This window comes from Acinonyx jubatus, chromosome B2 (genome assembly GCF_027475565.1).
Source record: "Acinonyx jubatus isolate Ajub_Pintada_27869175 chromosome B2, VMU_Ajub_asm_v1.0, whole genome shotgun sequence".
In the NCBI taxonomy this organism is placed as follows: Eukaryota; Metazoa; Chordata; class Mammalia; order Carnivora; family Felidae; genus Acinonyx; species Acinonyx jubatus.
In genome coordinates this window covers 60,486,016-60,511,811 of record NC_069385.1, presented here as the reverse complement: position 1 = coordinate 60,511,811, position 25,796 = coordinate 60,486,016, and the positions used below count along the sequence as shown (strand labels likewise).

At 33.5% G+C, this 25,796-nt stretch overlaps 1 protein-coding gene across 3 annotated transcripts in view; it reads right to left on the bottom strand.

Annotated features, from left to right (window-relative positions):
- Positions 1 to 25,796, bottom strand: part of ASCC3 (activating signal cointegrator 1 complex subunit 3) — a 364,162-nt gene that overhangs the window by 241,653 nt on the left and 96,713 nt on the right. For all 3 annotated transcript variants that reach the window (XM_027057194.2, XM_027057195.2, XM_015072573.3), the window contains exons 9-10: positions 18,295 to 18,495; positions 17,704 to 17,844 (exon numbers count right to left, since the gene is read on the bottom strand). In XM_027057194.2, coding sequence (XP_026912995.1) covers positions 17,704 to 17,844; positions 18,295 to 18,495 — 342 coding nt within the window. The remainder of the gene's footprint in view (positions 1 to 17,703; positions 17,845 to 18,294; positions 18,496 to 25,796) is intronic.

Genomic DNA, 25,796 nt, shown 5'->3' with positions numbered 1-25,796 from the left:
ACAACTTCAAAAAAATCAGAGATACAAATAAGGACATAGAATACTCACTTTCTGTGGATGCCTTGTGGAAGAAACCTGAAGATGTGTCTGAATTATGAAGTCCTTGCCCTAACAAGGCAACTCAGTTTTAGAGGAACTGACTATTCAAAAGTAAATTATGTCTGCCAAGACAATCTAGTTTTCTCAGAACTAACATATTTCTATGTGCCAATAATCTGTAAAAAATGCAAACTGTATCATAAAACTCATGAAATATATTTATCCTAGAGTCTTCAAGAATCATTTTAGGAGCACCTGGGTGGCTCAGTCTGACTCTTGGTTTTGGCTCAGGTTCCTGAGTTCGAGTCCCACATCACGCTCTGTGCTGACAGCTGCAGAGCCTGCCTGGGATTCTCTGTCTCCCTCTCTCTGTCCCTCCCCTAATTGCTGTCTCTCTCTCAAAATAATAAACACTAAAAAAAATCATTTTAATGTTTATAAAATAGGAATCTCACTAACTAACCAGATCTTTGTCTCTACAATTTCACACTTTGTACCAAATAAAGTTTAACAAAACTTTTTCAACTGCTTTGTGTCATAGCTAACAATATAATGGCATTATTGAGTGCCCAATAATATATACTTCACCATTCTTATATAAAACATTTGATCCTCAACACAGGAAAGCAACCAAGAAGTGCCAGCACATTGGAGTTAAAATCTGTAGTGTTCTACTAAACCTGAGGGCCAACTCAAGTGTACAGATTCCAATGGCTGATTTACCCAACAAAAATACTCCAACATTGTAATTTCTAAGTCATGGTATCCTCTCCTTTTCTAAGAATGGACACCTTGGGCCAGGGCTGCTTCACCTGAGAGGAGTTAACTATTATAATAAACTGTGCATAATATTTATTTATATAATATTTCTGTTTATATACTATTTGTGTTTATCTGAATCCCCAATCCAATTTCCCATGGACAGGGTCCATTGCTTTCATCAGATAGCTTCTGATCTAAACATGTCTGAGAACACATTCCCTCCCGCTCATGTTAAGAACACATGTCTTAGACCATTCCCTCCTGCTCACCTCTTATATAAATCCAGGTTTACCTCATTAAATCTGCCTCAACATTGTTACATCCAATCACTCATTCATATGACCAATAAAAATACTACTGACCTCAGTTTTTCATTTAAATTACATAAAATGGGGAGCCTGGGTGGCTCAGTTGGTTGAGCGACTGACTTTGGCTCAGGTCATGATCTCACAGCTTGTGAGTTCGAGCCCTGCATTGCACTCTGTGCTGACACCTCAGAGCCTGGACACTGCTTCAGATTCTGTGTCTCTCTCTCTCTCTCTCTCTGCCCCTCCCCCACTCGTGCTCTGTGTCTCTCATTCTCAAAAATAAACATTAAAAATAAATAAATAAATTACATAAAATGAAACAAAGCAGAATTTTATTAAAAATTGTAATAAGATATGTTTAAAAAGTAAAAATCAGCTTTCATAGTAAAATGGACCTGTTTTATTACTATATTGTTTAGCATTAATTTAATTACAGAAAATAAAAGTTAAATGCCTCTAATCATAAGTTTGCTTCAAATCTTAGGATGTACCACAATTATTTTCTATTTTATCCTATGAGAGTTCTTTACCAAGGGTCCTAAATTTCTGACAAATAGGGGACAAAGTGAAGGCGACATATTAGAAAAGGAACCAGAGACCCCTTACCAATGCTTTCAAAACTAACCAGAGGCAGTGTTGTATTTCTGGCCTCCCAATTTGTTAATTTGAATGCAATTTCCCATTTATGGAAAGTATTTATACTTTCTAATTCAGGTCAGTAATTGTGTCTCTGATTCCTAGATCAACAAGGAAGGAAGGAAGGAAGGAAGGAAGGAAGGAAGGAAGGAAGGAAGGAAGGAAGGGGAAAAGACTCTGAAAGAGAAGCATTTATAAATTTTTCAGGGCAAACCTGACCTGATGTGTAAATTTACATGTTGTGTAAATACTGAAAGAGTTTTGCCGTAAAAACACTAATGTGTTTGATTTTAAAGTGCTGCCCGTGACCCCACTGAGAACATTTTCCCATTAAGATCACACTGGATGGTGTGGGCTTACATGGCTACTTTCATAGTCCCACACATAACACAAAAAAAGCAGTGAGAACCCCAGCAAATATTGAAGTCATCAATACTGAACACTTGAACATGGAGACATACAGCATATTTGTAATTCCTTAAAAGAGAAGGAAACACAGAACATCTCTCCCCTTTATATATATCCATAGATTCCTATGTGCCAGAGCTGTTTTTTAAGGTCCATAAAACCTATCTTTGCATCTACTGGACAAATGTTATTGAAGATTTGTTTCAATACATTACTAATTTTTCTCTCTTTAAGGGCCCCGGGGAAATATTTTTGCCTCTTATCTTCAAGAATTACTTCTGGACAAATGGTCACTTCAAGAATTACTTCTGGACAAATGGTCACTATGATTTATAAACCTGGTCAGGACTCCCTCAACTTTGTTATATCTGCATTATTATAGCAGTATTGTTTTTGGCTTCTCTCTTTTCAACCTGGCCTGTGTTTTCCTTTACCCTTCTACCCTTCTTACTTACCTTTAGTTTATACCATCCTGCTGTTTTGTGTTTTTTTTTTTTTTAAATGTGCTCATGTAAAAGAGATTAAATCTTTTATAGAACAAGGAGGGCAAAGTTAATGAGATTCAGGAAATCTTAATCTATAGGTACAGAGCATTTAACACATTTCACTAGATATATTACGAATTGTATAATGAAAATCCAAGTTAAGTGACATTATATTTCTAATTCCAAGAATGCTTCTGGAGTCTTTTTGGACTATTTTGCCTTTCTAATTCAGTTATGTTTACAACTCCAGCAATCTTTCCATGCTCAACATATTTAAAACCAAACCCACTATCCTTAAAGAAGTTACTTTGTCCTCTGATGCACTCAGGTACAAAACTACCTGCTGAGAAAATGTTAACTTAGTATATTACATCTGTTTACCCTATAATCTGTCAGAATTATGCCTAGAGTGTTAAATGAACCAAATTCTATTTATATGAGCAAACTAAAATTTATAGCCTAAGTGACCACTATATAGAGTGTGACCAAATTATAAGACCTATGCAACAGACAATTCAATGTACTATATATAAATTCAGAATATGCTTAAGACTATAGTCCTTTTAAAATTATTACTGGCCCTTTCATAATCCAGAATACCAGTTTAAATGCAAAATTCTCAATGTGGAAAAATATAAAGTTGAGTATGAGCAAAATGACAGTAACTGATCTAATAGAAAATATATACTCATCTGGCTGTTTTTCTGCTTATTTCCCTTCTATGTAATAGGAGATACTTAAAAAATGAATGGGCCTACTTGGAGAAGAAAGTTGGGGAGCTCTCTAAAGCTTGGACCTGGGCTTTACCAATCAAGCATTTTGATCCAAGATTTTTGCTAATCTAACATCTTGAAGATTGTAGCTGAATAAACTTATACACTAATATTCATTAAGTCCCAAGTAACATCAACAAAATAAAGTTGGTAATGTTTAAATTTCCTGAGTTGAAACTCAAAATTAAGATATTAACTAATATCTTAAATCTGACAAATTTTGACCAAAAATCTCTGTACTTCATTGTTAAAATACTGGACAGGAAAACAAACAAACAAACAAAACAATAAAAAACCAAAAACAACAGTAATTCCCCCCAATAAGAAGGCTATCAGCTATCTTAAAATATTGCCATTAAAATTTAAGTGATATGTTATGGAAGAAGGTTGTATTAAATGCCATCATAAAAGGGCATGGAAAAATGGACAAATTAAAAAATACCTTCTATCTAGAGGAGAAGGTTACAGTAACAGAAGTGATCAAACAATATCTCCATATTTGTAAAAAAGAACTCTGACCATCAACATAAAAGATACCATGTTAAAAGAGATAACTGTTTTTGAGACATTGTTTTGGCACAGAGCAATACTGTATAGAAAAATATAATCTATAGGCCTAATGTTACATATCAAACATAAAAACACTTTGCACATAATGTATAGTTTCAAAATATTTGATATTAACTACTAATCTGTACATGGTTTGATATAGCAATTTCTTAGTACTCCGGGACAAACTGAAGAGCTTACCATTAGTTTTAGACCATGATTAAATTCTGAATATTCAACTATTCAGTACAAACCTACAAATATTCACACTTTTCATATTTATTGTATTTGAGTGATTTGTTTTAAGAAAACAAATACTTTCCAAGCCATTACTAACAATTTTATTGAATAAATTTTATCAAATAGATATGTCAATATTACAATATTTGAAAGGTGTAATCATCCATAAAATATTTTAAGAGATTTTTAACTGCTGAAAAGAAAGTTTGGTTTAAAATAAGTGTACTTTTATGGGGCACCTGGGTGGCTCAATTGGTTAAGCATTCAACTTTGGCTCAGGTCATGATCTCGCAGTTTGTGGGTTCAAGCCCCATGTCAGGCTCTGTGCTGACAGCTCAGAGCCTGGAGCCTGCTTCAGATTCTGTGTCTCCCTCTATCTCTGCCCCTCCCCTGCTCTCAGTCTGCCTCTCTGTCACTCAAAAATAAATAAACATTAAAATTTTTTTTAAAGAAATGTACTTTTACATATTTCGTTTTGGTCAGAACCAAATACTTTAGACCATAGAACATTTATCTGGTGTTAATTTCTTAGCATCATTAAAAGTAAGATTAATTCTTTTCACTGGAATGTGGCTTCACTAATTCAGTGAACATATTCCAGGGCAGTATTTCTCAAAGCAAGTTCTTTTTATTTAAAAAAAAAAGTTTATTTATTTTTGAGAGAGAGAGACAGAGACAGAGAGAGACAGAGAGACAGAGAGAGAGAGAGAGAGAGAGAGACAGAGCATCAGTGGGGGAGGAACAGAGAGAGGAAGAGACACAGAATCTGAAGCAGGCTCCAGGCTCTGAACTGTCAGCACAGAGCCCAACATGGTGCTTGAACTCACGAACTGCAAGATCATGACTTGAGCTGAAGTCGGATGCTTAACTGACTGAGCCACCCAGATGCCCCTCAAAGCAAGTTCTAATAATAATTGTTCTGTGAAAGAAGCCATCTATGTTCAAATAAGTTTGGAAAATGCTCAAAGTTAAATAAGTTTACTAGAAAACATCTTAGTTCTTATCACACTAATTATACTATGGATAATGAGTCGCGCCCAGAGATCCAGACTATAAAACTCTTTCATTCACTCAGCAGAACCCAAAATACTGCTCTATCACCCATACAATGAGACAGTCTGGTCTTGAGTATTATAAATTTCAAATTATTTCTATCATTTTCATTTTGTTCTCCAAGTAAGAATAATAAAACAAAAAAAATCCCCAAATCACAACATTAAATAAGTCTTCAGTTTTAGGTTTAACATAAAACCTTTATACTAACTACTGGACATCAATAAAGCATGCTGTAAAATTTACCTTAGTCACATACAAAACTTCAGGGTGGCTCTCCTCACAACTGATGTCCATTCCCAGGCACTGAACACCTTATGATACCTTTTACACACAGTGGCAACCCATATGGAGCTCTTCTTTTTCATCTTTGACACAGACTAATCAGACTCATTTTAAATCAACCAGGACAAACCAATAAACCTATCCCTTCCAAACTGTTAATGAGGCAGAACAAATTAGCCCTCTAAAAAATGTAGGATTAAGATACCTTTAGAAATACAAGTTCATGATTCAGCAAATACCTACTCAATCCTGGCTTCTCATGTACTGCAAATGTGCCTCCTAAAACATCAGCCCTGTAACAACACAACTGTAGAAATCTTTTGCAAAACATTTTACATTTTCTACATACAAGCACTAGGTCTAGAGATAATTATATAAAATAGTCTGCTTAATTCAATCAGAGGAGTTGAATTTATTTTCATTATAAGTAGAACACATAGGAGTTTCTTACATGTGATGGAGAAGTTTGTAAAGGTAAGTATGTGTTGAGAAATATATAAAAACAAAATGATATTTGAAAAGTGCGACCAAACTACGTAAGAGTAAAAAAAAACTTTCTACTACACATTTCACAATATCACAATTCAAATTTACTCTGAAAAGACTTCTAAATTTTATAGAAGTAACAAAGAAACTCTTTTTCTATGAAAAAAATCACACTTTGTGAATTATATATCTACATGGAAAAGAATACAAAATAAAATCCTTTAGGGACATAGACATCATAAGAGATTTGAGATTCATATTTAAAGATCCTTTTTTATTTTTTTTCTTTATTTGAGTAAGATATAAAAGCGAGGTCTGGAACTGCTATCAAGCAAAGAACCACTAGTACTTTAAAACTTGCTTCCTTTAAATGGATGTTTATTTTCAATTAGCCAAACTTTTATTATGGTAAATTTTGCTTCCGAATAATAACAAAACCCTTTTTTTTTTTACCATAAATATAAGACATAGGCTGAATAATTTCTGTACTTCTGAACTTTATACTACTTTCATATTTCTGTTTGTGGATTTTCTTCTCCTGACAGATAACATATATGGTTCTCTGTTTTCAACTTTTAATTTAATAATTCAGAAAAAGATTTGGACATTCCAGACCTTCAAAACAAAAATAAACTTTCTTAGCAATCCCTCATGTACACTTTAATAATTATTCTGTGATATTTTTAATTGTCTGTTGTCCATTAACAAGAGAATAGTGTATTTTGTAACTTCCACTCAAGAAAACAGAATAAGCTGATGTAAACTCTCCTCACCAGGTCAGAAATATAAAATACAAGAGGAAATATTTCAAACAATGAAAGCACAAGCATGCGCGCGCGCGCGCACGCACACACACACACACACACACACACACACACACACACACAGTAAGATAGAGAATCTAAAGATAAAAACATTGGCCTCTAAGGCTGGGCTACTTTCAAAGTTACTGAGACCGTGCCACTGTAATCTGCAGATTGTATCACCATCTATATAAAAAACCAACGATATTTATAGATAAGTTATCAGTATTAATAAGAGCCATTTAGCAGCATTGTGGGATACAATGTAAATACACAAAAATCAACATTCTTAACTCCAGTGATAATCATCACATAATAGAAATTTTTTAAGATAGCAACTAATAATACAAGATCTTAAATGAGCCAATGAAAAGATACATAAAACCTATAATGAAAATTATAAAACATTTCTGAAGGGCAAAAATAGACCTAAAATTTGGAAAATATATAATGGTAATGGATGCAGAGAGAACAGGATAAAAGGGTCGATTTCCCCCCCAAAGTATTCTATAAATTCAATGCAATTCTAATCAAAATCCCAGCAGATCCTTTAATGAAATGATAGAGTGTGATTTCAAAATGAAAATACACAAGTAAAGGTCCAAGACAGCTAAGATTATTCTGGAAAATGAGAATAAAGTAAGGAAGTGGGATTTGCTTTACACTCAACAGTTATTCTAAAATAATAGTAATTAAATGTGTTTTAATGTTTATTTATTTTTGAGAAAGAGAGAGAGAGACAGAGTGTGAGCAAGGGAGGGGCAGAGAGAGAAGGAGACAGAGAATCTGAAGCAGGCTCCAGGTTCCGAACTGTCAACACAGAGCCAGACACAGGGCTTGAACCGTGAGATCATGACCTGAGCTGAAGTCGGACACTTAACTGACTGAGCCACTCAGGCATCCTTAAAATAATAGTAATTAAAACACTGTGGTCCTCAGGCCAGGACAGACATATACATCAATGTAACAATAGGAAGCTTAGTAGAGCTATAAGAAAACAGTAGAATTTAGAATATCATGAAGGTGACATTTCATATTCACCAAGAAAAAGAGAAAAACATGATGACTTTTCTTAGATAAAACAATAAAATTAGAACCCTGCCCTCATCAAAATAGCAATAAAAATTCAGGGAGATTCAAGACTTAAGTATAAAAAAACAAAACTTTAAATCTAACAGAAGAAAAATGGTAGGAAGAATAAAGTAGTATTTCCTAGAAAATACAACTAATGAAAAAGGCACAAACCACAGATGAAGTTGATAAATTTGAATGCATTATAATTTAAGTCTACATGGCTAAGAAAACGGAGGAGACACATTTCATCTTATTATTAGTAAAAATTCCAAACAAAATATATAAAATAGACATCAGAAGACTCTAACAGTCAAAGAGGGACTTTATAGGGACTTCAGAATTCAAGGAATGACTTAGCAGTGAGTTCCTTAGGGTTTCTTTCTTTGATTCCAATACATCCTAGCTTGGTGTGGAAGAAGGTCACAACTCAGAAAGCTTAAGAATGCAGAACTCACCCTCAAACAAAACAAAGCAAAACAGTTAAAATACTAGAGGTTTTTCTAGCCAATGTACTGAAGGGAGAAACCCTGACAAACTAACACTTTTTGACAATACCAGCCAAACACCATTAAGGAAAAATGTGGTCCTCCCCAACCTCATCGTATGCTGATGAGACTGGCACTGAGGGGGTGGGGACATGTGTGAAAAGAGTCCTGGGTATCATTTGAGCAGTAACAGGTAACAAGATTTAAATAGAAACCAGTCTCATAACATAATACCCAAAAGGCCCAGCATACAACTGAAAATAAACAATAACCAGGAAAATCTCAACCCAAATGAGGAAAGACATGAAACAGATGCCAAGACTGAGATTACCAACATGTTGGAATTATCTGATAAGATTTTAAAGCAACTATCATAAAAATCTTCCAAGGAGCAGTTTCAAACACACTTGAAATAAATTTAAAAAAAAAGTCTCAGCAAAGAAAAACTAAATAGGAAGTTTAGAAATGAAAACTGACAACAGCCTAAATTAAAAGTCACTGGAAGCAAGCATGTAGTCAATAGATGAAAGAATCCATGAACTCAAAGATGGATCAAAAGAATTTATCAAATCTGAGCAACAGAGAGAAAATAGATTGAAAAAAAAAAAAAAAAAGAACAGATCTCAGGGTCCCGTGGGACTATAACAAAAGATCTAACATTCTTGCCCATGGAGTCCCAGGATAGGAGAAAGAACAAGGGACTCAAGAAACACAAGTTCAAAGTTTCCCAAATGTGACAAACCTGCAGGCTCAAGAAGGTAAAGAAACACTAAACAGAATAAACCCCAAACATCTACAACTAGACATGTCATAATCAAATTTCTGGAAACTAGAGACAAAGACAGAATATTAAAAGACCGAGAGAAACATTTTACCTATAGAGGAAGATCAATTTGAATAACAGTGGATATTTCTTCAGAAACCATGGAGACCAGAAAAAAGTGGGGCATTTTTCAAGTGTGAAAGGAAAGAACTGACAACCTACAAGTTTATATCCAGAAAAAATATCCTTCAAGAATGGAGATGAAATAAAGACATCCTCAGATTTTATAAAGAAGGCAGCAATAAATTAAACATGTAACACACAAATATCCAGATAAAATGGAAACCTAGCATATGTAATTTCAAACCCATTTTTTCAACTCCCCTTCGTTCCCACCCTTTACTCCTACGTATATACATATTCTCAGTAAAATAAAAACCCTCCTCAGAGAAGAATAAATCAGGGCAGTGTGCGTGATACGAGCACATGCATATGCATGCACACCACACACAGCCTCCCAACCAAGGTTACCGGAGCTCTAATAACAGAATATAACAGAAATTCAGGGTTCCCTTTGCTGTTGCCTACACCTAAAAGATTTTAACAGAGTCTCTTTCCATCCCCAGCCAAAAGAGAAACAAAAACAAAACCTAAAACAGCTCATCTTGACTCCAAAAGTTGCACAGATAAACTCACCCCAGCCTAAGGATGAGCAAACAAATATAAAAGAAATAGGAGAACAATTTCAGAATTCAGGGCACATGCCTTGCTTTAATGTAGAGTTACTACCAGGACAGGAGAAATCTTTTCTGAAGTTTCTGACCAGTATTTTCACTAAGTAAGGTTCAAAGGAACACTGCATCTATGGTATTAGAGAGGGATGCAGAAAAGATAACCTGAGATGAGGAAGCACAGGGGTAAGGAAAAGTACAATTGCTCAATGGAACTATTAAAAACAACAGTGAACACTGTGCAACAGTAACTCTTCACAAATGATCCAGTTAGGGGGAGAAATCTGAAAGTAATCAAAATGAAGAACAATAGAAAATAAGGTTGGGAAAGAAAAATGGGGTTTTCACTGATGACAAATTTACTGAGTTCTTTAAAGTTGTACAAAGTGGCTTTTCAGTTGAAGACCATCTGGTCTTCAACAACGTATTTGTTGTCTACGTAGGCTGTTTCTCATGACAATAAATCTTAGAATTATACAGTCCTGTCTTGTAGAAAGAAATTTTACATTCAAACCTCAATAAAATCATAACTGCTACTAGACCTGACAGTCCCTAGTGAACCACAAAAGAAATCACATCTCGTATTATACTTAATTTATACAAGATTCTTAACAAGCTAGGTAGTTGGATTTAATTCAATAAGCAATAAAGAACCAATGAAAGTTTATGAACAAGGGAATAATATGTCAGAATAGTATGACAAAGAATTTACAAATGAGACTAATTTGCTTTCCCATATTGTAAAAATAAAGACCAACAATACTGAAAATATTTTTTAAATGACAGGGGAATTTCAAGATTATATTTAATTATATTAATTATTGGGAAACTTATTTACCAAAAAAAAAAAAAAAACTAGAAGGGGAATCATTAAAAGCTATGAAAAATGACAAAAGTGAAAAGGTGGGAAAGCAAAAAATTCAAACTTCAAAATTCAAAATTGAGTATGTCTGTACCCCTACATGTCCTGCAATATTCCCGCTTTGCTTTCTCTGCAGCCCAATCTCAAAGGCACTGATAACAGCACTGTCTACTGATCTTTGAGAATCTGTGAGAATACATAGTAGGACAAGGTAAAGAGGTTAGTATACTAACCTCTAGGGTTAGAGTAAAGAAACTATACAGTTTCAGATCTACAAAATTAGCATCACTAATAGTAGGGCTATATTTATCATGGAGGAAAATAAAGAACAAACACAAGTGATTCAATTTATAGACTATTACTGAGGGCAAGCACATGGTCCCTGCCCTTACGGAATTAACAAATACTGACCAATGACACAAAGCAGGTCTAGGGAAGTTCAGAAATAAGCAAATGGGGGGGGGGTGTCATAAATCTTTTGAAACTATAATATATAAATCTAAGTAGATTTGAATTTTACTTTATCTGTAAAGTAGAGACACTAGTCAATAAGGTTCTTGTAATGACTAACCAAGGATACACATATATACTTAGCATAGTGACTGACTCATAATTTGAATGCAAATGTTAACTCCCTTGTCTTTCCATAAGTGTTCTTTCATTGGCATTAGTAACAGGTAGATACAGTGCAAGAGCAATTGCAATTTTGAGAGTGGGCCAGATTTCTAAGATCACACCAGATCCAAAACCATCGATTTTATGGAATAGATCTTATTTTATGAATATAAATGAATGGTGATATAGGATTCAGACGAGAAAATAAAGTACTCATGGGGTTTGAACTGGGCTTTGAAGAATGGATAAGATTTGGATAACTGTCAATGAATAAAAAAAGACATTATGAAAAAGAGAAAATGCATGAGGAAATAGAATTGTTTACTTGAGAAAATGTTACTTGAGCAATGCTCTTTAGAAAAAGCAAAAATGGTCTGGTTAGAGTGTATATAGGAAAGCAGTTGGGACATAAGGTTGAAAAGCAGGCTGGATGTAGATTATGAAGAGAATCCACTATCTTATGTAAGTAGTAGTTCTCAAAATGATTTGGCTTTGGGACCTCTTTGTACTCTTAAAATTACTGAGGGCCCAAAGAGCTTTTGTATTTGTGGGCTTTCTTTCTTTCTTTCTTTCTTTCTTTCTTTCTTTCTTTCTGTCTTTCTGTCTTTCTGTCTTTCTGTCTTTCTGTCTTTCTGTCTTTCTGTCTTTCTATCTCAATTTCTTATACTAGAAAGTGCTGGATGGGTGTTCAGTGAGGGGATGTACTAAATGGGTTATGGACATTAAGGACAGCACTTGTTGGGATGAGCAGTGGGCATAATATCTAAGTGATATATCACTAAATTCTACTCCTGAAACTATTACTATACTATATGTTAACTAGCTTGGATTTAAATAAAATTTTAAAAATTTTTAAAAATTTAAAAAAAGAATAGAAAGCATTCATTCCATAAGCCATCAATGATGACAACATCACACCTTATGCAGACTCTGGAAAACTCCACAATATATGTGTGAGAGAAGGAGAGTGAAAGAAAATAATATCATCATGTTATTCTAAAAATAGGTTTTAACTTTGCCAACCCCGGAAAGAATCTTAGGAAATATAACATCCCTGTACCGCATTTTGAGAGTTCCTGCTGTAGTGTAATGAGAATGACCAAATCAATGCAGAGTTTAAAACCAAAAACCAAAAAACAAAAAAACAAAAAAACAAAACAAAACAAAAAAAAGGCTGTTAATGGTGTGCAGAAAGACCAAAGCAGAATTACACAGAGGAAGAGCCGTGGTTTTGGCACAACAGTGACTTAAGATTGCCAAAGCTGAACTTACCATTTGTAGAAAATTTCTTAAGGCTAGACTTGCAAGCAATAAAAGAGGAATAAACTGACTTGCTTTCTTCCCTAAAATTGTATCCATTGGGATACAAAACTCATTTCTTTAGGTAAGACACATCATATGTATGGTCTCAGATACTCTAGAATGGTTCAAATTTCAGAAAATTTTAATGGAGACAACTTTTTAAAAGTCAAATTTTGAGTTAATCTATATGCCTTACAAGACATTATGAAAGTAAAAATCACATACTAAAAAAATCAGTCTATGTGTCCTGATGTGTAGTTTTGAGATATGACCTCTGTAATTGTATGTTCAGGTAACTCTGGGAGCTAACTTGGAATGTATCATATGTAACACACCTTCTATAAATACATGAGCATACTTTCAGAATCAAATGTGTCCATAAGTTTGAAGTCTGCACTGTGTTATACAAATCTGTCAACTTCTTTCCATTATACACACTTAAAAATTTAAGCATGATTTAGTTCATTATGTTAAAAGAACCAAAATTTGTTCAAGTGACTACAGTTGACCCCTGAATGACGTGGGTTTGAACTGTGCAAGTCCCCTTATGTGCAGATTTCTTTTGATAAATATAATATAGTACTATAAATGTATTTTCTCTTCCTTACAATTTTCTTAATAACATTATGTCTCCTCTAGCTTACTTTATTGTAAGAATAGATAGTATATAATACATATAACATATAAACATATGTGTTAATAGACTGTTTATGTTATTGGAAAGGCTTCTGGTCAACAATAGTTAAGTTTCTGGAAAGTCAAAACTATACATGGGTTTTTAACTATGGTGGGGGGGGATGAGCACCTCTAAACCCCCACATTGTCCAAGGGTCAACTGTATATGTAAAAATATAATTGTTACTCCTGTTTTCAGGTAACAGTTCTCTAGATTCTTTAACAAAATAAAATTTAAAATGTTTCAAGGAGGGGCTCCTGGGTGGCTCAGTCAGTTAAGTATACAACTTCGGCTCAGGTCATGATCTCACCACTTGTGAATTCAAGCCCTGCATTGAGTTCTGTGCTAACAGCGCAGAGCTTGGAACCTGCTTCGGATTGTGTCTCCCTCTCTCTCTGCCCCTCCCCTGCTTATGCTCTCTCTCTCTCTCAAAAATAAAGTTAAAAAAAAATTTTTTTTAATGTTTCAAGGAAAAGGCGGGGTGGTATCTCAACACTCAAATTTCATAGGAAATGTTAGAAATTTACAGAAAAATCCTTTAATTAAAACCTCATTTTAAGGGGGTGCCTGGGTGGCTCAGTCAGTTAAGTGTCCAACTACAGCCTAGCTAATGATCTCGCTGTTCCTGAGTTCGAGCCCCGTGTGGGGCTCTGTGCTGACAGCTCAGAGCTGGGAGACTGTTTCAGATTCTGTGTCTCCCTCTCTCTCTATTCCCCTTCCCCACTTGAGCGCGCTCTCTCTCTCTCTTTCTCTCTTTCTCTCTCTCTCTCTCTCTCTCAAAAATAAACATTAAAATTTTTTTTAAAATAAAAATAAAAATGCATTTTAAGAAACTATTAGAATGTCTCCACTCGTGATGATTAAAATAATGACAATAAAAGGCATTTTGCATATAATATGTTGAATATATTTTTGAGAAAAATTCATTTGGAATAACAAGATTCTAAAAAATGTTATGAGGAAAAAATGGATGGGTTTTGGATAAATTGTTTTTTTTTAATGTTTATTTTTGAGAGAGAGAGAGAGAGAGAGAGGGAGAGACAGAGACAGAGACAGAGTATACGTGGGAGAGGGTCAGAGAGAGAATCACAGAATCCAAAGCAGGCTCCAGGCTCTGAGCTGTCAGCACAGAGCCCCACGCAGGGCTCCAACTCACAGACCAAGAGATTGTGACCTGAGCCAAAGTTGGATGCTCAACCGACTAAGCCTTGTGGTGCCACGTGTCCCTTGGATAAACTTTTAAAAGAACAGTTAGATTTTTAAAATATGCTTCCCACCTTCACTGCTAGAAGAAGACAATTAGTATGTTTGAAATACTAATAAACTCAATAATAAAAATATTAGGAAATTGAAATTACCAATAATGGCAGAAGAACAAACAAGTGGCAGGAATTTCTGCAGATAATCATAAAATACTGTATACAATTAAAAAAAACTGTTTAAGACACAGGGCAGAATCAGAAAGTGGTAAAAAACAGAGAAATGTAATATCAATTGAAAGGGATTAAGAATTACCAGTTTGCAAATTACTGACCCAAGAGTATGATCACAGACCCACTGCTACAGCTGCAAAAAAAGGAGGTGGGAAAAACCACAGCCTCACTGGCTGAAGGTGCCAGATATCAGAGTTCAGAGGTGGGATTCAGAGTTGAGAGACCAGCTTGAAAATCAGTGTGAAAAGCCCAATAACATGGGAACCTTCCAAATGCCGGAATAAAAGCTAGTAATACTTTTATGGGAGAAAACCCAGGAGTCCCCTGTAAAAAAGCAGGCCAACACCAGAACAAAACCTACTCTAAAAAGACATAACTACCCAGAACAAAATCTGTAAGTTTGATGCTTTTCCTACATGAGTGAATTTCCCAACCATGCACAGCTCTAGTGGCTGAAAGCAATAACTAGAGAAGCTTAAAGTGTCCGTTGATAGAGTTCAGGACATGCTGATCCAAAGAATCACTATAGAAAAGAACACTATCGTTAATAAAAGAGACTCATATCCCTTCAAGGCAATGGGATAAAACGTACGTCAAAAATTACCATATTGATTTTAGCCAGAGTAATTAATGAAGACCCCACATATTAGTCTGGTCTTTAAAACCTAACCCTGTATCACAGTTATGCAATATAAGCTAAAACTTACAATGACAGAATAATAAAATTATTCGTTTGTTTACTATTCAGCTATTATCACTGACAAAATATTTAAAAATAATGTATTTTTTATAATAAAAATACATAATTCTTTTACATTATCTTAGGATTAGAATTTACCCAACAAAAGACCTAAATTAACTGTCGTAGAAGTACACTATACATTTTAAAATTAATTCTGAAGCTGAAATGTGAAAGAAAAGAAAGGTCAAGCTCCTAAGGTGCCATTACCTGAACTCATAAATATGTGATCAAAATTCAAATAATGTGTGCCTTATTGTCGACCATTTTCAGCAGTTAAAAATCTATTCATGTTAACAAAATAAGTAAATCTGAGATTGTAGTATAATGTAAAAGGGCAAAGAAAAAGTTTTTAGATCCTAAATATAAAAACTATGTTGTAGCTCCACTGACTTTTTCCTTCTGCCACCTCTTTTTGAAACACAAAACCATTTGTTAAATTAGAGATTTTTTAAAAACTGTGACAGATGCTAAACATTAATACACTCCCCTCTATTATTTCATAAAATAAAAAGGATATTAAAAATGATGAGTGCTAAATCCTGATTACTTCCTTTTATCTACTACAACTGAAATATGTGTCTGATCTTCACTAATAAATCTTTAAAGTCTAAAAGTATTTTTTTCTTGGCTGTTTTAATAATGCTGTAATGAACACAGGATCTTTGAGATCCTAATTTCATTTCTGTTGGATATACACCCAGAAGCAGAATTGTTGGATCATAAGGTAGTTCTACCTTCAATTTTATGAAGAGCCTCCATGCTGTTTTCCAGGGCTGCACCAATTTACATTCCAACCAACAGTGCACATAAGTTCCCTTTTCTCCATATACTTGTTGGCATTTCTTATCTTGTCTTTTTGATAGTAGGCATTCTAACAAGTGCGAGATGATATCTCAGTTTTGATTTGCATTTCCTTGATGATTGGTGATGCTGAGCATCTCTGCATATACCTACTGTCCATCTGCATGTATCCTTTGGAAAAATGTCTATCTGCTTCCTCTAACTACTTTTGTTTGTTTTTTCTAGTTTCACTGAGAAATAATTAACATATATCACTGTATGAGTTTAAGGTATATAGCATGATGATTTGACCTACATATACTGTGAAATGATTATTATGGTAGGTTTAGTTAACATCCATCATACAATTAAAAAGTTACCAATAAAATGAAAAAGAAATAAAAAGAAAAAAAATTCTCCTTATGATGAGAACTCTTAGGATATCCTCTCTTAAGAACTTTAGCTGTATAACATGTAGCAGGGTTAGCTATAGTCATCATGTTTTACATTGTATCCCTAGTACTTATCTCATAACTGGAAGTTTATACCTTTTGACCACCTTTCTTCAATCCCCATCCCCCAACCCCTGACTTTAAATTCTAATAGTATTAATTACATATCAGGTATAATGTTTAAAAAATACATATTTAACAACGAGTAAGGACAGGTAATTTGTCCTGAGACACTGGCAAGGATGTCAGGCTAATAGGCCAGTGTATTCCCTAGTTCCCACTCCAGATCATCCTTGAGGCTGAACTATCCCATTAATATTTGGTTATCCATTATTGGATTTTTCCAGAGCATAATGAACATTACCTTAGTTGATGTTGCATCAATTAATGATAATCTTGTTGTAGCTCTAATATAGTTTTTGCCTATTCAGTCATAGTATAGGATCCTTGAAAGCAGGAAAGGTATCTTCAATATCTTTGCTGTCATGCACTTCACCTAATATAGTGCTATATACAGTGCGTGATTTAGTAACTTTCTATCTGATGAAATAAAGAATGACTAAAAACTTTTATTTTTTGTTAAGCAATCCTTATACAATAGTTTAGAATACTAGTGGGGTCATTTAAGAATCTATATATTTTCCTGCTCTTGAAACTGAAGTCTGGTCTTATCCACATTCTCATTCTCTACTGTTTAAAAAAACATTGTGTTAATGGACTTAAAATTTACACCAGACATCTAACAATAGTCAAGATACAGCAAGAATCATAGAGTTAGAAGGGATAAAATAGGACAGTGCACCAGCAAAAACCTCTTTTGTGGAGGTAAGATGTAATTACAGACAAAAGAAGTTCATTTCATTAGGTTTATGTTTTATAGCTACTTAGGTATAGTTGTTTAACATTTTTCACTATTACCTGAAAAATAATGGTATTAAAAAAGTCTAAGTACACAACATACCTGAGTTCGTAAAATTTCATTTTTTGACAACTGCATATCCCCAGTCAATTCTTTCACAACGATGCCCAGTGGCTCTAGACGTTTGCTGAAGTAATTTGTCATTTCAGCTGCCAAGGCTTTCATTGGAGCAACATATACAATCTGTGCCAAGGAAAACACTACCTTGATAAATGAGCAAAACCTAGAAGGTCATTTGTTTCACAGCAGTCCATGTAAGTCACAATTTATTGTGAAATATAATTGTAGCCACTAGGAGTAAAAAATCTTAATAGTGATATCTGAAAAGTACTTCTCCTTCTTGGATAAGTGTGCAGCTATTTAAAGGACAATGAAATTTTTGTATATAGTCTCATCCCTCTGAAAATTGGTTCTGCTTCAAAGCTAAATGTATTTTCACAGCTTTTCACAGGGGTAATAGGATTTTCCTAAAACAAACTGGGAATGCTTTCACAGTAATAAAGAAATTCAAGCAGCAATCTTTACATGACATCATGAATATATCGTTTTATTCTAGATTTCATGTAACATGAACTACAAATGATTTTAATTTTACAATTTAAAAAGTTATGGTCTAACCTGTTAATTTCCTACCTTAAATTCATTCTTTTTGATAACACCTTGTTGAAAATGTTGGCGAATTTCATGCAGAACTGTAAGCATTGCAATGTTGGTCTTTCCAGCCCCAGTAGGGGCACAAATCAGCATGTTCTCATTGGTGTTGTAGGCAGTCTCAAACACAATTGACTGGATTCTATTGAGTCTCCTCATTCCTTTAAAAGCCAGCTGCCCAATCTAGAGAGAGAGAGAGAGAGAGAGAGAGAGAGAGAGAAAGAAGGAAAGAAATAAATGATGATAGTAATGTGAAGGACTCATACAAAATATTAAATGTAAATGTTTACTTCCTTTGATTAAAAAAATGACTAATTTCAATATGTCCTATATTTAAACCAAAGTATGTACATTTGAGAACTCACAACTACTGTATAATTCTAATGCATTTGGGAATTACATATTCACTGAATTTGAAAAATATGATAATGACAGTATACCTATATTTTTATACACAATCTTAAGTACAAAACAAAAACAAAATGAAACAGGTATTTTTTTGAGTTGTGATGATATTCTAGTTTAGTTAGATTAAAGATGACTAACGAAAGTCCAAACAAGAAACTTCTTGGGTATATAAATCAATAGGAAATTCTGTTTCAATATGTTATGGATTTAAAAATACTTTTTTTAAACAGCAGCCATAAGAGTAGGAACAATAGCTGTAGATTACATTTATACAGAACTTATACTGTGATATATATGTATTTGTGGGCATTTTGGTACATTTACTCAATTCTCAAAACAATTTTATGTTATAGGTTCTTTTATTATGTGCCTTTAATAAAGAAGAAAATGAAGACAGAGTGGTTAAATAATTTTTCCTAAAGTCTCCCATATGAAAAGTCTTTAGAAATGAAAACTACAAAGTCTGAAGGCAAACAAAAAACCAGATAGGATTAATGGCAGGAAACTGGAATGGCTATAGTAATATCACAAAAAATAAATTTCAAACCCAAGAATAATTACCAGGAATAAAGGCAGTCAATTCACAATGAAAAAGAGAATAATTAATTATAGTCATAAAGGCTAATATACCTAATAACAGATCTTCAAAATACAGCAAATGACTTCAGCATCCTTCCCAACAGCTGACAGGACAAGTAGGCATGAAAATCAACAAGGTTATAGTAGACATGAACAGCACTATTAACCAATTTGACCTGACTGACAGGTCAGGTATTCACCTAACAATAGAATACAAAATCTTATCAAGTGTTCATAAAACATTAAAAAATACAGTATATTCTAGACCATAAAACATGTTTCAATAAAAGGAAAAGTAACAAAGACAAAACATGTCCTGTGATCACAACGGAATGAAATTAGAAATCTTTAACAGAAATATCTTTAGGAAATATCCAAATATTTGAAATTAAATAACACACTTCCTAAATAACCCATGGATGAAAGAAGAAATCAAAAGGAATTTGGTAAGTATTGTTAACCGAAGGAAAAAGAAAGCTCGACATATCAGAATTTGTGGATGCTGCTAAAAGTAATACTTAGGGAGAAATATATAGCACTAACCACCTATATGAAAAAAGAATGGTTTTAAATGAACAACTACATCTTCCAGAATAAAAGAGAAAATTAAGACCGAACTAAGCAGAATAAAGGAAATAGTTAGAATCAAAGTGGATATCAAAGAAATGGAAAACAAAAAAGGACATTCTTTGAGAAGTTCAATAAAACTGATTAATCTAGATTCATCAGGGAAAAAAAGAGAAGACAGACATTACTTATGCCAAGAATGAGATTGATGGCATCACTACAGATGCTACAGATATTTTAAGAATGGGGAAATTTTAATAAATAACTTTATGCCACTACACTTGACAACACAGATGAAATGGACAACTTTCTTAAATGACACAGGTAACCAAAGTTCACTCAAGAATAAATGTACAACTTTAATAACCCTGTATCTATTAAATAAATTAACAGGCTGAGATTAAAATCCTTCCCAAAAAGAAAACTCCTGGCCCAGTTAGCATCATTGATAAATTCTACCTAACATTTAATGAGGAATAATACCAATTCTACATGTGGTTTTAGACTATTCAGAATAATTGCAAAGGAGAAAATACTTCCCAAATCATTCTATGTGGCAAACATTTCCCTGATATCAAAATAAGACAAAAAAAAATTACAGAACAATACTCTTCATGAACACAGAAAATATAAACAAAACTTACATAATTCTACAACATAATAATAATATTACCAAGTGGAGATTATCACAAAAATGCAGGGATAGTTTAACACTGAAAACTCAGTATGATTCACCATAGAAATAAGCTATAACAGAAAAACCACATGATCATTTCAATAAATGAAGGGGAAAAATCTGACAAAATCCCATATCCATTCCTGATTAAAAACAAGTCAAATCAAATCAAAACAAAACACTTTCAGCAAACTAGAAACAGAAGGGAATTCTTCAATCTGATAAAGGGGATATACAAAAATGCTACAGTTCATACTATTCTTAATGGTGAAACACTAAATGCTTTCCCCTAAAATTAGGAACACAACAGGGATGTTGCACTCAGCAGTTAATATTATACTGGAGGTTCTGGTCAGTGCAATCCAGCATTTTTTTTTTTTTTTTTTTAGAAATAAAGGCATTTACACAGGAAAGAAGAAAAACTGTCTTCATTTAGAGATGACATGACTTTCTATGCAAAAAATCTGATGGAATCTACAAAATATCATCTAACACTATATGTGATTTAAGAAGTTTGTGGGATATAAGTTCAACATTTTTTAAAAAGTTATATTTCTATATACTAGCAGTGAAAATCTGAAAGTAAGGAAAAATTTAAAAATCAATTACAATAGTATCAAAATTATGAAAATCTTAAGGGATGAGAAACATATATATTGAAAACTACATAATTTTGCTAAGAGAAACAAAAGAAAATCCTTTAAAAGATGCCAATTCTTCCCAAGTTTATCTATAAATCCAGTGCAATTCCAATCAACATCTCAACTGATTTCAACTGGTTTCAAGGATTATTAAAAAACTAGAGAAATCAAGTCAGCATTGTATTAGCATAAAGATAAATAGATCAAGAAACAAAACAAGGAATCCACAAATAAACCCTCATATATACCATATATACCAACAACGGATATTTGACAAAGGCTCAAAGGCAATACAGATGACGAAGGATAGTATTATTCAATAAATGATGCTGGAACAAATGGATATGTATATATAAAAAACAAACAAAAAACAAAAAAACAAAAAACAAAAAAAACCAAAAAAAAAACCCCTTGAATCCATACCTCCCACCATACAAAAATTAATTCAAAAGTAGATCATAGATCTAAATGTAAAACTTAAAACTATAAAACTTGTAGAAAAAAATGGAAGAGAACATTTTTGTGGTCTTGAGTTAGACCAAAATGTCTTAAGTATACCATAATCTGTAAACAAAGAATTGATAAACTGAACTTAAGCCAAATGAAAAACCTGTAATCTTCAAAATATTAAGAAAATGAAAGAAGACAGCATGGAAGAAAATCTTTGCAAAGTATACATCTGACAAAAGACTTATGTCCAGTATATATAAAGGATTCTCAGAACACAACAATAAGAAATCAAACAATCCAATTTTTTAAATGGGCACAATTAAACAGTCAATTCACCAAAGAAAGTATCTGGATGGCACACAAAAAGATGCTCAATATTATTAGTCATTAGGGAAATGAAAGTTAAAATCACAGTGAGATAAACTACACATCTATTAAAATAGCTACAATTTTAAGAAGTGCCCACTGCAAGTGTTGATGAGGATGTGGAGGAACTGATACTCATAATTCTGCTGGTAGGTATCTAAAATAGTACAAAGACTTTGCAAACAATTTGACAATTTTTTAAAAGTCAAACATATAATTAAACATATGATCAGGCCATATCACTTCCAGGTTCTACCAAGAGAAAAAAAAAACATATGTACATACAAAAACTTGTACTTATACGCAATGGTCATAGAAGCTTTATTTGAATAGCCCAAATCCAGAAACAACTCAAATCTCTATCAACAGATGAATGAAGATAATGTGGCATATTTATACAGTGGGATACTACCCAACAATAAAATGGAAAAAATTACTGAGATGTAACAAAATAAATGAATCTCAAAATGACTGTTGAATGGAAAGAAGCCAGGCAAAAAAAGAATATACACCGCATGGTTACATTTATACAAACATCTAGAAAATCTAATCTAATCTATAGTGACAGCAGATTAGTTGAGGCTGTGCCGCATTCTAAATGTGTGATTTAATCATATCAGATAATCTCAGATCCTCAGTTTCCCTACTTTTGCAAAGGAGATTAATATTTACTGCATGAAGTAGTTCTGAATATGAACGTGTCGGTATAATAAGCACCAATAATGTTTCTGCAACTTAAATTTTAAAACTGGCCTGGTTTGCTCTTTTTTGCAAGAGAGCTTCACAGATGAAACAATGAAACTAGCCTAATTTCTCCCTGCCAGCAAAATATGTCTTATTTTAGCATACAATGCAAGAGCTACCATTCAGATGATCAATTAGTCATCAACCAATGAAAAAATAAAACATTTCTAAGCAAAAATAAATAAAATAAATAAAATACTGTTGTATACATACAATTACTATCAACAGAACATCCTGGCAAGAAACAGTAAGCTTAAAAAACAAAAACAAAAAACCTCCAAAAATTTACAAATTACTTAAAACAGTGCATGTTCTGCTCCCTCCCCCAAAGTTTTTTTTTTTTTTTCACTTTGAATTTAGGAACTTGAATAAACAAATTTAATCAATAAACGTTGGTAAAAAATAGAATGGGCAAACACTGTAACTTAACGGTATTAAAAAACATCACTGGAGAACTCAGTACATTTCAAACTGTGTCTGTGCACTAGTGGAACATGAGATAATTAAGTTAAAGTTCATTATGCACAAGGGATTTCTTGTATTTCAATGATACATAAATTATATACACAAATATCTTAAAAGTTTAAGTGTGAAGAAAAGTGTGGTTTTATCAAAACTCTACTCAAATTTAGAATTGTGTACTAATAATTTTCATTATTTTATTTATACTTCACATACTAATGTCTAATTAAATGGCTCTAACAACCACTGCTTCCAAATATTTGCTATTCTTCTAACTTAAAAGAAACATGTATTGATTTTATATATTAATGATGCATAAAGCTAAAACTGCAATTAAGCAGCACGCTAGTATTTGCTTTTAAACAGAAAACTGAGTGTCTCATGGCTCATTTATGATAAGGCTTTACGTCCAGTATTCTCCCTTTTAATTAACAAATAAACAGTATTCTCCCTTTTAATTAGTAGAAGCATTTTCAAAACATATCATAATGAGCAGATCAAAAAATATTTTAAATATTACAAGCTTTGGGTCACCTGGGTGGCTCAGTCAGTTAAATGTCAGACTCTTGGCTTTGGCTCAGGTCATGATCTCATGGTTTGTGAGTTCGAGCCCCTGCACTGACAGTGCAGAGCCTACTTGGGATCCTCTCTCTCCCCCCCTCTCTCTGAACCCTCTCTCCCCAACCCCAGTCCACTCTTTCTCATAAATAAACTAAAAAAATATATTACAAGTCTTATCATAAATCCACTTGTCTACATATTTTGGATTCATCAGACTACTAATCATTCAGGAAATGACATGACTCTTTTATGCAATTCTTGGAAAATATATATGTTTCAAATATCCCTTATAAAACACTGACTACACAGGCTGCTGTCAACTACACACTTCACTCTAAAAAAATAATCTGGATAATACTATTTACCTGGGAGAACAAAAATGTACACTAAGTATACTACATTAACTGTTTATAATAATCAAATAAGGTACCTACATTGCCAGTCAATTAAAATGCATTAACTAGGTATTTAAGATGAAGCCAGGACCATGCTGCCCTCTCTAAGCTAGTGTATCATAAGATTATGCTTAAGATTATTCTAATAGTAAAGATTACAATTTCAGCATATATTTAGGAAAACTCATATAGATACCAAAGACACACACTATATAATTTTCATAGATTAAATTTCATCTGGCTCTTGATAGCATGTGGCCTGGGCTTAACATTTCAGAATAGAGTCAACTGCCACTCAGTACTCTCCATGCAAGCTTCATTTGCTGAATCCCACCCCCCTCAAATACACCTCACAAACCATGTTCCACAGCACAAGCCACTTACAAGTCACGGGGCTAAAAATAAAAGTTTATATGAATAGCTTTGAATAGGAATTTAATATTTTTGGGTACTCATTAGGTAATTAGATAATTTTAGATAATTAGGTTTTTATTTTAAAAGGTCTTTACTCACTGCTTGTACGTGTATAAAACCCTTTTCAGTAATCATTGTAAAATAGAAGATTTTAGGCCTTCATAATAGGATATATTAAACAAAATTTCACCTTTCATTCATAGCTGGGGTCATCATGTGCTCATGTGGCAAATATTTATTGTGCTACAAACTGTTTAAGTGGTCAAAAAGGTACTCACACAATTTGTAACGAAGGTAGGAAACAGAAAATACACATTCACTAATGAATAGATTATTTCAAACACTGATATGAATTAATTTTTAATAGATGGTATATATGTGAACCAGACTAATTGGCACTTTGCACAAATCTGCCATGATGAAGGTTCTGTGACCTGAAACCTTCGTAAGAATAGCCCCTTCCCCTCCCACATTCTTTTATTTAACCACATCCTTAAGTACACGATTAGGACATAACATCCTCAAAGTGCTCTGGAGATAAGACTATGAATACACACTTATTCTTAAACATTCTCCTCTTGGATGATCTCCCAGCATGTACTCGCAGTCTCTAGGGCTACAAGAGCAAGTCTTAAAAGATATGGGGTTAGGGGTCTATTTCTCTTGCAACCACCTAAGACAGTTCTATCTGTAAGTCCCCTTAATAAACCATTTCTTGTCAAGCTGGACTTGTTGGGCCTTTTCATCAGCCTTTTTCTTTGGTCTTAGAGCTCCTACAGCCTTTGGAGGTAGTTTTGCATATACTTACCTTTCAGGGAACAGGGTAATACAGAGGAAGAGGGTGTTAACAGGAAAGGGAAATAGGAGTCATGGGGAAATTATACGTCATGGTAACGAGTTAAGAATTTTTACTCTCAATACAAGACAAAGTCTTTTCATTATCTTAAGTGGAGGAATGACAACTATACTTTTTAAAGGTCTACTTAGCCACCATGACAACAGATTGGGACACGGGAAACAACGACGCTAGTAGTTAAGGTGAGGAATGATGCTGATTTATATTACGAGTGGAAACTGAGGTAGGATACAGACTATATTTCTAAGGTGCAGCTAATAGGATTCAATAATGATTTAAGTGTGAGAGACTGGGTAAAAAAAAAAAGAGAGAGAGAGAGTAGATGGATGGCAGTTCTATTGATGATATAAGAAAGATTCAGAGGA